Here is a 16,353-nt window from a genome sequence, read left to right as displayed (position 1 = left end):
CAGAACTGCGAGGTGGATGTGACCCCTTCATGGTTAACCTTTACCCCCATGTCCTCTTTAGGGCCTTCGAGAGGGGGACAGGCAGGACGGTAGATCCCATTGTGGGTCGGCAGCCTTTTATATGGTGTCGTCAGATGGCACAGTCAGTGGGTTTTCCATCCAGGCAGAGTACAGCCAGTTCAGCTTTTTATTATTAGACACACAGGCCCCAAAACATTAGACAGACACACACACACACACACTCTACACACAGACACTCACATTCTCTATCAAACACTTGATAGTCATAACCACACACTGCACACATACACACACATTGAAACACACAAATGCAGACCAGCCCACACACACCCATTATAAAACTCTTGCGTATGTGTGTTTTTGTGTGTCTGCATACGTGCCTGTGTGCAGGTGTCTTATTAACCAGACGAAATCAGCCAATACGTTTGAGGAGACTAAGGTGAGGCACTTACTTGATCCAACCCAGCCCTCAATCAGCAGTCTCTCTTCTGTGAGACAGACAAACAGCCAGTCAGCCAGCCAGCCAGTCAGCCAGTCAGCCAGTCAGCCAAGCAAACACCAAAAGATGTTCCCACTTGCTCTTTTCCAAAACATGCCCTGCAGGGACAATTTTCTGGGCTGTGAGTGCTTGCCTTATTCCCCTCTCTCGCCTCGCTCCCTCATTCCCTTTCCCCTCCTCGTCACCATCCCTCCATCCCTCAGTCTGAGGGGAGAAGAGTCTGCGGGTCAATCCATTTGTTTATGCCCACTGGATGTAAAACTTTCTAACAGGGCTGTTTGCGGACGGCCTTTGGGTTTGTCTGTGTCCGTGTGAGTAGGAGAGCTAGTGGACTGTTGTACCAGGGAGGGAGAGATCGAGAGAGAGAGAGAAGGATAGAGAGAGAAGGACAGAGGGAGAAGGAGAAAGAGGGAGAGTATCTCTTTGCTGTGGAGTGAATCTGACAGACGCTTGGAGATAACACTCGGACTCAACCGTCCGTGTGTGTCGTGTGTGTGTGTCGGTGTGTGTGCGTGTGTTGGTTAGGGCTGTGGCGGTCAGACGGTGATTGTCAAGCAAATAACTGTTGGTCTCACGGTAATTTACTGTTAATTAACATAAACACATTTAGCATCTCCTGGCTTCCACACATAGCCTCCAAGCCACTGATGCAGACCTTTGGAACATCTACATTTAAAAAAGTCTAATAAAACCATGTAATATAGCCTACACCATAACAATAAATCCATAATTTTTTTAGGCAGGTCTAAAGAAACATGATATGAAGAAAATGTAGTCTATTTCAGAAGAAAAGAATAGCATACTCTGAGTTGTCCTTATGTTAGCTCTTGATCTGACTATGCCATACGGCTGTGGGCTATACTAGTTCATTTAGCAGACAAGATTTGCTTAGAATTCCGTGGCATTATTTTATATTATTTTATAGTATGAAGAATACAATTGAACAAAGCTGAATAAAATAGAAAGGATATTTTCTCCAAACGATTTGAGCTCTGCTTTGTTTTTTGCGCAGACTGTACACACTTCATCAGTCTCTCATTCACAATTTGACAAGCACTCCTTTGTGTGGCCGTAATGCACCCCAAAAAAATCCATGCCTTTTGCGGCCAGTGTCCGTTGTGCCCTTGGGCTAAATATAATAATTATAATTCCCTTCTCCCTGAGTACTGCGTGCTCCGAAACACCGCTCACTCACATGGCTCTCCATCACGTGATCAGCTCTTTCTCACAGGCTACAAGTGAAGACAGACACATCGGGGACGCAACTGCGCGTGTCCTTATCCAATTCCAAGGTGCATATTGAAGATATTGGAAGAACTGTCCACATTTACTTTTCGTCAGCCAACAAGAAGAGTAGGCCTAACGAACAGCAAAAGCACTAGCCTATGTCAATCTACTATCCCCCATAGTACAAAGGTTGACCTATTCTATTCTGTGCGAGAAATAAATATTCCAAACATAGTCTGGGACAGTTGTGGGATGCGATAGATCCCAAATTAATACAACCACTAGCATCAAAAAACATTTTTTACGCAATAAGGCTGACGCAACAGATCAGAACGTTTAGCTTAAAATGTTTGGTTAAACTATTAGACTATTTCATCACATTATAAGCGTAGGCAGTAGGCTATAAGCAAGAATGTTCCATTAGCGGGAAAACACCATTATCAAAAGTGAACACAAATGTGATTACGGATGTAATGCTTTTATTATAAAAGGTGCATTTTTACGGTGAAAATTATCTTCCCCAAACCTGAAACTCACGTGCTGCTTATGTATGCCAGTTAGGCTCTACACCCCTTGTAAACTGGATTAATGTGCTTAATTTTAAGAAGTTATTTGGCCACTTTAGTTGTGATACAAACCTTATCAAAACATATAGGCCTATGGGCTAGGCTACATGAGGTGTGTGACTATGATTAGAAAAAGTCATTTCTTGCCTTGTGCTGGGCATGATTCACAAATGTTAATACACTACCGTTCAAATGTTTGGGGTCACTTAGACATTTCCTTGTTTTCGAAAGAAAGTTGTCCATTAAAATAACATCAAATTGATCAGAAATACAGTGTAGACATTGCTAATGTTGTAAATGGCTATTGTAGCTTGAATCGGCTGATTTTTAATGGAATATCTACATAGGCGTACAGAGGCCCATTTTCAGCAACCATCAGTCCTGTGTTCCAATGGCACGTTGTGTTTGCTAATCCAAGTTTATCATTTTAAAAGGCTAATTGATTATTAGAAAACCCTTTTGCAATTATGTTATCACAGTTTAAAACTGTTGTGCTGATTAAAGATGCAATAAAACTGGCCTTCGTGAGACTAGTTGAGTATCTGGAGCATCAAATCAAATCAAATTTTATTGGCCACATGCGCTGAAAACAACAGGTGTAGACATTACAGTGAAATGCTTACTTACAGCACTTAACCAACAATGCATTTATTTTTTAATAAGAAAGTAAAATAAAACAACAACAAAAAACTGTTGAGAAAAAAAGAGCAGAAGAAAAATAAAATAACAGTAGGGAGGCTATATATACAGGGGGGTACCGGTGCAGAGTCAATGTGCGGGGGCACCGGCTAGTTGAGGTAGTTGAGGTAATATGTACATGTGGGTAGAGTTAAAGTGACTATGCATAAATAATTAACAGAGTAGCAGCAGCGTAAAAAGATGGGGTGGGGGTGGGGGGGGGCAATGCAAATAGTCCGGGTAGCCATGATTAGCTGTTCAGGAGTCTTATGGTTTGGGGGTAGAAGCTGTTGAGAAGTCTTTTGGACCTAGACTTGGCACTCCGGTACCGCTTGCCGTGCGGTAGCAGAGAGAACAGTCTATGACTAGGGTGGCTGGAGTCTTTGACAATTTTGAGGGCCTTCCTCTGACACCGCCTGGTATAGAGGTCCTGGATGGCAGGAAGCTTGGCCCCAGTGATGTACTGGGCCGCACGCACTACCCTTTGTAGTGCCTTGCGGTCGGAGGCCGAGCAGTTCCATACCAGGCGGTGATGCAACCAGTCAGGATGCTCTCGATGGTGCAGCTGTATAATTTTTTGAGGATCTGAGGACCCATGCCAAATCTTTTCAGTCTCCTGAGGGGGAATAGGCTTTGTCATGCCCTCTTCACGACTGTCTTGGTGTGTTTGGACCATGATAGTTCGTTGGTGATGTGGACACCAAGGAACTTGAAGCTCTCAACCTGTTCCACTACAGCCCCGTCGATGAGAATGGGGGCGTGCTCAGTCCTCTTTTTTTTCCTGTAGTCCACAATCATCTCCTTTGTCTTGGTCACGTTGAGGGAGAGGTTGTTATCCTGGCACCAAACGGCCAGGTCTCTGACCTCCTCCCTATAGGCTGTCTCATCGTTGTCGGTGATCAGGCCTACCACTGTTGTGTCGTCAGCAAACTTAATGATGGTGTTCGAATCGTGCCTGGCCATGCAGTCATGGGTGAACAGGGAGTACAGGAGGGGACTGAGCACGCACCTGAGGCCCCCCGTGTTGAGGATCAGTGTGGCAGATGTGTTGTTACCTACCCTTACCACCTGGGGCGGCCCGTCAGGAAGTCCAGGATCCAGTTGCAGAGGGAGGTGTTTAGTCCAAGGATCCTTAGCTTAGTGATGAGCTTTGAGGGCACTATGGTGTTGAATGCTGAGCTGTAGTCAATGAATAGCATTCTCACGTAGGTGTTCCTCTTGTCCAGGTGGGAAAGGGCAGTGTGGAGTGCAATAGAGATTGCATTATCTGTGGATCTGTTGGGGCGGTATGCAAATTAGAGTGGGTCTAGGGTTTCTGGGATAATGGTGTTGATGTGAGCCATGACCAGCCTTTCAAAGCACTTCATGGCTACAGACGTCAGTGCTACGGGTCGGTAGTCATTTAGGCAGGTTATCTTAGTGTCCTTGGGCACGGGGACTATGGTGGTCTGCTTGAAACATGTTGGTATTACAGACTCATTCAGGGACATGTTGAAAATGTCAGTGAAGACACTTGCCAGTTGGTCAGCACATGCTCGGAGTACACGTCCTGGTAATCCGTCTGGCCCTGCGGCCTTGTGAATGTTGACCTGCTTAAAAGTCTTACTCACATTGGCTACGGAGAGCGTGATCTCATAGTCATCCGGAACAGCTGGTGCTCTCATGCATGCTTCAGTGTTGCTTGCCTCGAAGCGAGCATAGAAGTGGTTTAGCTCGTCAATCAGCAATTGTGGGTTCAATTACAGGCTCAAAATGGCCAGAAACAAATAACTTTCTTCTGAAACTCGTCAGTCTATTCTTGTTCTAAGAAATGAAGGCTATTTCATGCGAGAAATTGCCAAGATACTGAAGATCGAGCAAGAGGACAAATACATTAGAGTGTCTAGTTTGAGAAACAGACGCCTCACAGGTCCTCAACTGGCAGCTTCATTAAATAGTACCAGCAAAACACCAGTCTCAACGTCAACAGTGAAGAGGCGACTCCGGGATGCTGACCTTCTAGGCAGAGTTGCAAAGAAAAAGCCATATCTCAGACTGGCCAATAAAAATACATAATTAAGATGGGCAAAAGAACACAGACACTTGACAGAGGAAGATTGGAAGAAAGTGTTATGGACATTTGTGAGACAGACCAAATAAAAAGATGCTGGAGGAGTGTTTGACGCCATCTGTCAAGAATGGTGGAGGCAATGTGATGGTCTGGGGGTGCTTTGGTGGTGGTAAAGTGGGAGATTTGTACAGGGTAAAAGGGATCTTGAAGAAGGAAGGCTATCACTCCATTTTGCAACACCATGCCATACCCTGTGGACGGTGCTTGATTGGAGCCAATTTCCTCCTACAACAGGACAATGACCCAAAGCACAGCTCCAAACTATGCAATAACTATTTAGGGAAGAAGCAGTCAGCTGGTATTCTGTCTATAATGGAGTGGCCAGCACAGTCACCGGATCTCAACTCTATTGAGCTGTTGTGGGAGCAGCTTGACCGTATGGTGCGTAAGAAGTGCCCATCAAGCCAATCCAACTTGTGGGAGGTGCTTCAGGAAGCACAGGGTGAAATCTCTTCAGATTACCTCAACAAATTGACAACTAAACTGCCAAAGGTCTGCAAGGCTGTAATTGCTGCAAATGGAGGATTCTTTGACGAAAGCAAAGTTTGAAGGACACAATTATTATTTCCATTAAAAATCATTATTTCTAAACTTGTCAATGACTACATTCCCTATGCATTTTGCTATATTTCTTATTCAAACTCATTTCATGTATGTTTTCATGGAAAACAAGGACATTTCTAAGTGACCCCAAACTTTTGAACGGTAGTGTATATAATTCACAAGTGATAGGCTAATATTGTCACCCATTAGACTATTCTTGATTTAATCTTGTCTTTACATATCCTAAATAATATGTGTGCGAAATTTGTTTTGATTTAGAATGGACCATTATCATGCACCTTTATCGAAACAGGGGCAGGGGAAATAATACATGTCATCTATGCACTTAAATAGCGAATGGAGGACGCTTTTCCCGTGGTTCATTTTCATGCCAGCCAGGTAGGCTATACTCCTGTTGTAAAGAGAAGCAATGTGCTTAATATTAGGAAAATTGAGAAAGAAATATAGTAGGCCTAGCCTATAGAAAGCTGATGGGTTCCTCCTCTTTTTAAGAGGCCATCACTGTTTTCTCACTCAATTGCATAGCCTATAGAAATGTTGCACAACATGAGCTCATGGGCTCTCATGAAGTGTTTGATTAGATTTTCGATTACATTTGCATTGATGTCAGAGTGATTAGAGGGACAATAGAGTGCTGAGTACCAGGCAGTTAGCAAGTTTGGTAGGCTACTAATGACCATCAGAGCATCAGAGCTTGGAGAAGCCTAATTACCGTGACTAAATGGTCACGTGGAATTTGATTGTCCTTCATGACTCGTGACCGCCCGAGTGGCGCTAATACGGTCACCGTAACAGCCCTAGTGTCGGTGTGTGTTGGTGTGTGTGTGTGTTTGTCAGTGTGTGTGTGTGTTGGTGTGTGTGTGTGTCGGTGTGTGTGTGTGTCAGTGTGTGTGTGCCTATTAGTCTACCTGTGTGTGTGTGTTGAAGAAGGGAGTATTGGAACAAAACATTTTGATCAGCACACTTGCAACCCCCCTAAAAAAAAAAAAAAAAAAAAAAAGACTACTTTACAGTCAGAATGACAGATCCCTGAGTCTCTTACACTGTTACAGAGATCGCCTTTGTTTTTCAGAGTAAGGGGAGCCTTGCTGTGCAAATACTGTATGTGTGCACAAAGTCGGGGACCTAACAAGGAGGGGAAGTGTGTTTGATTTTAAAAGGGCTCACTTGAGAGAATCGTATTATACAGTACAGTATGATAATTCACGCACCCCGGCGCTGTACTCTCAAACGTCAGCATAAATTTGCAATATAAACTTAGCCACCGTTCAGCAGGGACTGGTAACAGGGGGCGATAAGGGTCTGTGTGTGTAAGGGTGTGTATGTGTATTTGTGTGTGTGTGTGTGTTAGCAAGTGTGCCTGTATGTGTGTGGAATTGTGTCTGGTGTGTGCGTGCAAGTGTACTACTTGTGTGTGTCTAGGGGTAGGGAAGGGGGGCTATTGAACAAGACATTTTGATCATGACATGTTCAGCACTTCCAAACTTACACACACACACACACACTCATCCCCCCCTGCCTTTCTCTTCCCTGCCCTGCTATGAGAAAGCACCGCTTCTGCCCAGGGAAACATGTCAACAACAAACAAATAAACAAACTGTAGAGGAGCCTCTCCCAGACACAATACCTTCTTCCCCTAACAATCCCAATCCTGCCGCAAGAAAGATCGCCCACCTTCGATGACTAATCTAATGTGTGTGTGTGTGTGCGAGTGTGTGTGTGACCGACGCAGAAAAAGCCATTTCATATCCAGTACATTACCTGGCTAATGCCCTAAATCCTCAGTCTTTCCCTCCGTCTCCACTCCCTCTCTCTCCAGCCTCTGTTGCTTTAAATTCATCAGTGGGGAATTTTAGCTGGCACTCTACCGCCGCGGCTGAATTCTATTCTCGCAGTGAAAATGACGCCGATCACTCAGCCCGCGGGATCATCGACTTGTCGACGCACTCAACATCTTGTTTTACCTCTAGTGATGTTGACTTCCTCGCTATCCTTAATGAGAGACTCAGTTGATCATCTGATTGCTTTACGATTGCTTTACTCTGTAATGCTGAGTGATTGACAGCTGGGGATAGAGTAATCTTTAAATGGTTTGATCAGTGTATCTGAGGCTGCCTGTCATTGAGTTAATGCTACTTCCACTCCTTATTCACAAGAAGACGGCAGTCATATTTGGCGGAGTGGGGAGTAAGTTGCTCCTATCAACTGATAAAGGATTAGATCTTGTTTAATGGTTAATGGTTAAGGTAGGGATTGAAGATAGCATCGTCTGATCCTAGACAGGGCCGGGACGATCCCAGTATCGCAATCCTCGTTTGTATCGTGGCAAGGAAACAAAACACGAAGCGGATTTCACTTCTTTAGGAAAACAGCCCTAATGTTGGAAACAAACATGTTTTCATTTATTTATTTTTCAAGCTATAGCGCACAATATTTTACATACATCAGGTTTTTAAAGGAGCAAAAAGTTTGGTCTGCTTTGTGTTTTCATTTTTGCCATGGAAAAAATATTCGTAGATCTGTAGTTCGTTAGGAGTAACTTTGAGATCCCACGTGGTTCTCTGTCCACATTGGCAGCTGGTTGGGGAATTTTGGACATAATCCTAGTACACTGCTCAAAAAAATAAAGGGAACACTTAAACAACACAATGTAACTCCAAGTCAATCACACTTCTGTGAAATCAAACTGTCCACTTAGGAAGCAACACTGATTGACAATACATTTCACATGCTGTTGTGCAAATGGAATAGACAACAGGTGGAAATTATAGGCAATTAGCAAGACACCCCCAATAAAGGACTGGTTTTGCAGGTGGTGACCACAGACCACTTCTCAGTTCCTATGCTTCCTGGCTGATGTTTTGGTCACTTTTGAATGCTGGCGGTGCTTTCACTCTAGTGGTAGCATGAGACAGAGTCTACAACCCACACAAGTGGCTCAGGTAGTGCAGCTTATCCAGGATGGCACATCAATGCGACCTGTGGCAAGAAGGTTTGCTGTGTCTGTCAGCGTAGTGTCCAGAGCATGGAGGCGCTACCAGGAGACAGGCCAGTACATCAGGAGACGTGGAGGAGGCCGTAGGAGGGCAACAACCCAGCAGCAGGACTGCTACCTCCGCCTTTGTGCAAGGAGGAGCAGGAGGAGCACTGCCAGAGCCCTGCAAAATGACCTCCAGCAGGCCACAAATGTGCATGTGTCTGCTCAAACGGTCAGAAACAGACTCCATGAGGGTGGTATGAGGGCCCGACGTCCACAGGTGGGGGTTGTGCTTACAGCCCAACTGGCGCCCTGTGCTCTTCACAGATGAAAGCAGGTTCACACTGAGCACGTGACAGACGTGACAGAGTCTGGAGACGCCGTGGAGAACGTTCTGCTGCCTGCAACATCCTCCAGCATGACCGGTTTGGCGGTGGGTCAGTCATGGTGTGGGGTGGCATTTCTTTGGGGGGCCGCACAGCCCTCCATGTGCTTGCCAGAGGTAGCCTGACTGCCATTAGGTACCGAGATGAGATCCTCAGACCCCTTGTGAGACCATATGCTGGGTTCCTCCTAATGCAAGACAATGCTAGACCTCATGTGGCTGGAGTGTGTCAGCAGTTCCTGCAAGAGGAAGGCATTGATGCTATGGACCGCCCGTTCCCCAGACCTGAATCCAATTGAGCACATCTGGGACATCATGTCTCGCTCCATCCACCAACGCCACGTTGCACCACAGACTGTCCAGGAGTTGGCGGATGCTTTAGTCCAGGTCTGGGAGGAGATCCCTCAGGAGACCATCCGCCACCTCATCAGGAGCATGCCCAGGTGTTGTAGGGAGGTCAAACAGGCATGTGGAGGCCACACACACTACTGAGCCTCATTTTGACTTGTTTTAAGGACATTACATCAAAGTTGGATCAGCCTGTAGTGTGGTTTTCCACTTTAATTTTGAGGCTGACTCCAAATCCAGACCTCCATGGGTTGATACATTTGATTTCCATTGATACTTTGTAAATGTCCATTCAACTATGTAAAGAAAAAAGTATTTAATAAGATTATTTCATTCATTCAGATCTAGGATGTGTTATTTTAGTGTTCCCTTTATTTTTTTGAGCAGTGTATAAACCCACTGGAAGCCACAACAACCACAGTCTGATATAGTGTTGGTTTAGTGGCCGGGCCGTGTTGAAGAGGTGTTGGGGAACACTGTGGTCCAGACTGATAGCTGGCTTGGTAAAAGGCTGTGTGCCATTCTCAGCATAGTCCGGATCCCACTGGACTACCACTGGCAGAGTCCAGGAGGCCGTCCAAGGGACAGCCTACACACACATAACAAGTGCATACACAAGCAAACAGTCACACACACATACTATATCAACACTTGATACCAGTCACACACATGCGCCCACACACACACCACACCACACCAAACACACACACACACACACACACACGTGCGCGCGCATAGGCCATGTGCAGGATGTAAACAATCACCATAGTGCATTAATGACCTAACCGACTTCAAGCTAGGTGTTCACATTCTTGACAGCCAGCAACTTTTTCAATTCCAGCTGTGGAATAAGAAGGCTGTTTACACATGTTCCACTGCCTGTCACGTGGCCGGCAGCATCTGCATCATTGGCAACGCAACGAACACTTGTTGTTCTTTCCATTTACGCTGGACATTTTTCACATTCACAAGTAACGTGGGACCGAGACTGAAGTACATGACCAGTCTGTCCATTTTAAGAAGGATTCTCAAAGGCTGTTCTTAAACAAGCAAAAAGGAAAGACAAAGCTTTCTTTCTCTGGCCTCTGTCTCGCTCTCACTGTCTCTCCCCCTCTCTCTCTGTTTCTCTATCTCAGTCGCTGTCTCCATCACTCTCGCGCGCTCTCTCTGTCTCTCCATGTTTATCAATTTCTCTCCCTCTCTTTATCGCTCACTCTCTCTCCCCCCTCCCTCCCTCCCTCCCTCCCTCCCTCCCTCCCTCCCTCCCTCCCTCCAGTTGTGTGCAGTAGCCAGAAGGAGCCCAGCCTAGAACACATCCCCCTGTTTTGGTTCCCGCTCCCTACCACCCACGCTTCAGAGAGGGGCCCCACGGTGACAGCTGCACCCAGCTTCCAGGCACCCTACTAACACCACCACTCCCAACCACCTTCAGACTAAACTCCACCATTTTAGGCCGGATAAATCCTGGCCAAGTGAACTGGCACTTAAGGGCATCAGCTGTCAAGTTCTCAACAATCCACTGTGCCTTTTCTGCTGCTACTCCATGATTTTCTTTCTCTCTCTCTCTCTCTCTCTCTCTCTCTCTCTCTCTCTCATCTGCCTGCCAACCCTGTTCTGTTCTGTGAACACTAGAAGAACTCCATGACAAATCACACACGTGGGATAAAAAACAGCGCAACGGGCCCTTTGTGTGAGTGGGTGTTCATTTGTGCATTGTTTAAGGTTAGGGTAGAGACGACCTACCAGGAACACCCATTAACCTCTAGTCAGGTAGTTAAAGAAAACATTGGCAGTAGATTGTGAGAGAGGGAGATTAAAACAACCCCTGTGTCAACATGTTTCACACAAGAGCTGACCAATCATTAACATGTTCTGAAATCTGACGTTGTGATTGGGTGCTGCAGTGCCCCACACAGTCCAATCAGGGAAGTGCTGGAAGTGTGTTAGCAGCCACCAGCCTCTGACCTGTGAGCGTGCACACACACACACGTGCACACACACACACACAGAGACACACACTGAGAACCTACCAATTTTCCCCTGTCAGATTAGTAAGGATTAGCAATAACAAGAGCCAACTCCCAGCGTTGCTGTATGATGTACTGAGCACTTCGTATGGCAACTTGAAAACTTTCCACTTTCCAATTCCAGATGGCAACCGCCAGTACAAGGAAGGAATACATTAGTTGATTGAAAGCGAGTTCATTTGAAATGCATCACATTCATTACTGCTCAGATGTTATAGCAGTTTTCTGATAGTCTGTCGTGGCAAGGCACACCCAGCGGTGTAGCATGGGTGTTGAAATAATGTGGTATACTACTGTTTTGCTGTATGTTAATATGTGCACAGATCTTCACACTTCTAAACATGCACACACACACACACGTCGTACTGTGCTGGTTTCTCTGGCTCCCTCAAAGAGTGCTTCAACAAGTGTTAAGCTCCATTGTGTTTTAAAACGTGACACATGCACTCTCTCTCACACACACACACACACACTCTCTCACACACACACACACTCTCACACACACACACTCACACACACACACACTCTCTCACACATACACACTCTCTCTCTCTCACACACACACACTCAACAGACATGCTGGTTGGTAATTTTATACATCCCCTGAGCCACTCATTGGTCACGGACCCACTGTCTAGGGCCCCCACTGGTATTAGGTTGAAGGACCACCGGGAGGTGTGTGTGTGTGTGTGTATGTGTATATGTGTCCGTGTAAGTGAGTGTGTGTGTGTGGGGAAAGAATTCCGTCTGCTATCAACCTCTCCCCCATTGGACCATTGAGACACACACATGTCCACCCCAAAACATGACGTTACAACATGACAACGTGACAAGCCACAGACAGACAGCAGCATTCCCTAGAGCATTCGCCTCTCTCCAGCCAAGCCAGCACCAATCTCTGTCACTTTAACTCTACCCACACATACGTATTACCTCAACTACCTCAACTAGCCGGTGCCCCCGCACATTGACTCTGCACCGGTACCCCCCTGTATATATAGCCTCCCTACTGTTATTTTATTTTACTTCTGCTCTTTTTTTCTCAACACTTTTTTGTTGTTGTTTATTTTACTTTTTATTAAGAAATAAATGCATTGTTGGTTAAGGGCTGTAAGTTTCACGGTAATGTCTACACCTGTTGTATTCGGCGCATGTGGCAAATAAAATGTGATTTGATTTGATTTGATTCCTTGCCTATCTCCCCACTGATAAACCAGTAATGAACTGGCTCTCGTAGCTTATGGCTTTATTGCCCCGCCAGCGTGCTACTTTCATTAGACTTTCCCTTGAATGTGAGAGAGCAAAGCAGGTTGAAAGTTGAAAGTTTTACTCCCAAACCCTGTGGAAGGGGGAATTATGCAATGTGGCTGATGGCCAAGCGCCGGGTTTAATAGTGCTAGTGGAAGTTGTTTCCCTCTTCTTCGTTAGACGTGTGCTGCAGTAGAGTAGAGCTGTGTCTGGACTGGTATTAAGGACTTGGGGGATTAATAAGGTACTTTCAGAGAGAGAAGCCAAAGGCCAGGACAAAGGTCTCTGGGCTTATCGCTGGGCCCCCGTTATCTTGACTTTGTACTTTTCAGGGGGATATAAAGTCCTATATAAAGGTACTACTACATACTACTACTAGGGGGGAGGTTTTTATCAAGTAACTTTCAACAGATAGCGAACTCAGCGTACAGAGTCGAGTTTGTTTTTATCGCTGACTGAGGTCAAGCTGGTGACCTCTGAAGAGTTCATTTACCTGGCATACACTTTATAGATATAGAAAAATATAATCGGACATGAGTCCAGGCTACCATAACATCTGTAAATAGTTAATGGCCATATCATGAATCGTTATAATTTAACAGTGCGACTTACAGGAGCAATTAGGGTTAAGTGCATTGCTCAAGAGCACATAGGCAGATTTTTCACCTAGTCGACTAGGGGATTCGAACCGGCGACCTTTCGGTTACTGGCCCAATGCTCTTAACCGCTAGGCTACCTGACGCTAATGGGGCAAAAAGGGGACAAGAGAGGCTTGGGAAAGAAAAATAAGATGTAGTATGATATGCTCTCTTACCTCAAACAGGTTAGAAGCCTCGTTGCCATATTGACTGGAAATTATCTCTGATTGGTCACTGTACCACTTGAGCCCGCCCAGGAAGCTATCTGCATCCAGGTCGCTGACATCAAGCTCTGAGAGGTCGAGTTCGGGGAGGTCCGGGCAGAGGGGTTGGTCTTCACCAACCAAAGCAGCACACTGTGGAGACAAGAAGATGGGAGGTGTCAAAAACCCCATCAATACACACGAAAGTGTGCAGACACACACACACACTGAGGTAAATGATGGGAGCCAATTTTTCACATGAATTCACAAGGTAACATTACCCCCACAGGTATTTATGGTTATTATGCGATATCTGCACACTACATCCTGGCCTTGAGAGCATTAATTGCTTCTTTGATGGCTCTGATGATAATGAGTTATCTTTATTGACAGGCGTACCTCTTCTAATTTGTCATACTGCATGGTTAGTTGTCATACTGCACGGTTAGTTGTCAAACTGCATGGTTAGTTATCATACTGCATGGAAAGCCTGCTAGGCCTAACAAACTAGGCCAGACACTGATAGGCTGAACGGTGTTGGGTCAACCTGAATGACAGCATGGCTAGATTTGCCACCTGACTGGTTGCCCAGGGCGCATGGGTGCGTCAACACAATGGCAGCAGTAGCCGATGGCACAGATTTCACTCCGACACAAGGGTCGTTTTCCACCCGCCACATTGTGATCCAAACCGGGCATCGCTGATGCTAAATGCTGCCTGTTGACATTTCATTATTCACTGTCCGCTTTTATGTAGGGGCCTATGTCTATACGACAACTGCCCCGCTGTGCTCCAGACACACATCATTGATTGAGGAGATCCACAGGCTTTAAAGGCCCAATGCAGTCATTTTATCTCAATGTCAAATCATTTCTGGGTAACAATTAAGTACCTTACTGTGATTGTTTTCAATCACATTGCCCAAAATAAACAAAAATAGCTTCTTAGCAAGGGCAATTTCTCAAGCAACCATTTAGCTAGGACTGTCTGGGAGGGGAGAGGAAAACTGAAAACTAGCTGTTATTGGCAGAGAGGTTTGGAACTCTCTTTCTTATTGGTCTAATAACCAATTAACCACCTGGTGATGTCAACAGGCAGGCCAACACTCCATCCCACCCAAAAAAGTTGACATTTCTGGCTGTCTTTTGAAACAACTCTTACACTAAAAGGGCATTATCATAATTCTCACAATTTCACAGTATTATTCCAACCGCATAGTGTGGAAATATATATATAAAACACAGGAAAATCACGTTTTGCTTGTACTGGGCCTTTAAAGGGGCAATCAGCATGCTACATCAATTTTTTAACATATAAATTAAGGACATGGAAGAATATAACTTAGAAATGCCTCATGAGCTTAGTTCAACTGTCATACCCCATCATAACCCAAAATAGAACCTTGTTTTACTCCAATGTTTGTAAACAAAGTAAATGTTAAGTTAATCATGGTTAAAACTATAATTTTGCTCTGTCTATGAACTTGAGTGGTTACATTTCTCCAGCCCCATCACTCTGCTTTTTACCGAAACAGGGGCAAGAACGCTTTGTTACTGTTTCTACAGCTGATTGACACCTTTAGATCTGTCAACACGCTTTGGTGTGGAGAGAGGAGGAGGATGAGGGTACAAAATTTGACTGCGCCTGCAGTTGCAAGCTAAATGTAAACAAGTTCCAGGAAGGCGCTTTTCTAACCTACATTTCTTGTTCAAGTGCCAAGTTGTTACAAATGTTAATTGCTTCAGAGGCCCGCTTGCAGCAAGGTTTGCCTACTCCATCAATGCACGGAATGCATGCATTCCGTTCTGGAACATGGCAGTCACTTCGATAAAGAGAGAGAGAGAAAAGCGCACAACCCCCAGGCAAGCAAGGAGAAGTCAGCTCCCAGTGAGCCAAGTGCAGGTATTTTTATCTCAACATAGCCTACTCAAGCATCTTCTCACTCACACCCTCGTTACGCATAGATAAACAGGCGCTTTGAGTGTGGTAAATGTCAATTCGAACCCCTCATATCATACATGTTGGCATTGGAGTTGGCAGGATGTATGCATATCAGACTTAAGGGGGAGTTAATGGTGATATCCTCGGGCATACCTGGGAGGCGGTTAGTTGGCCAAGGGGACAGACACAGGGAGAGAGTCTGTCTGGAGACAGAGATGAGCCCAGGGTTCGGCTCAGGGCAACAGAGTGACAGATAGCCTACTATGTGAAGTAGGCTACACAAAAAGAAAAACGCCCCGGCTGACGTGTTACAGTTGATCAGGCCTCTGATTGCACTCATGCGATGTCATAGCCTACCTATATTTATCCCAAAGCTCCCTCTCCTTCTCCCATAGGCTAGGATAAAGATGCAAATTCATCATAGTCGCTATCCCAGCTCTGCAAAATGGGGATCTGATAAAAAGACAATCCCTCAAAAGGTACATTTCCTTTCAATCTTCTCATTGACTTCCAAGGATGTTAATGAAATAGCGCCGCCAGACAGAGCGAGGGGGGAGCGCGCGCACAATGTGATTTACGCACACAGGACACATAAAAGCATGCTATGGTGAGATTATTAGGAATATAACTGGGGACTTGGAGTGCAATTCACTGATTGTAAAGGGGAGGGGGGCTTTGAGAATTTCATGGCATGATTTATGCTCAACTCAGAATGAACTGACACACTCAGAAAATGAAGAATAACTAATGCATGTCCCAAGCAAGACAGGTTCTTGAAAAACACACACATTTTTATGAGGGGATGTAACACTATAGATTGGCAGCAGATATCAATACGCTGATCTACTCGAAAATGCCCAGAAAAACAAGAAAATATTTTTTTCTTTTTCTTTGACACGCTGGCTCAGTCGACCGAGCATC

General features: G+C 45.3%; 1 protein-coding gene across 5 annotated transcripts in view; it reads right to left on the bottom strand.

Moving 5' to 3' along the window:
• Positions 1-16,353, bottom strand: part of ppargc1a (peroxisome proliferator-activated receptor gamma, coactivator 1 alpha) — a 57,690-nt gene that overhangs the window by 39,900 nt on the left and 1,437 nt on the right. For all 5 annotated transcript variants that reach the window (XM_041882533.2, XM_045221810.1, XM_045221808.1 and 2 more), the window contains exon 2: positions 13,465-13,644. In XM_041882533.2, the coding sequence (XP_041738467.2) occupies positions 13,465-13,644 (180 nt within the window). The remainder of the gene's footprint in view (positions 1-13,464; positions 13,645-16,353) is intronic.

Source organism: Coregonus clupeaformis, chromosome 8 (genome assembly GCF_020615455.1).
Source record: "Coregonus clupeaformis isolate EN_2021a chromosome 8, ASM2061545v1, whole genome shotgun sequence".
NCBI classification, from domain to species: Eukaryota; Metazoa; Chordata; class Actinopteri; order Salmoniformes; family Salmonidae; genus Coregonus; species Coregonus clupeaformis.
The sequence above is the reverse complement of the archived record's forward strand: the minus strand, read 5'-3'. Positions and strand labels throughout refer to the sequence as shown.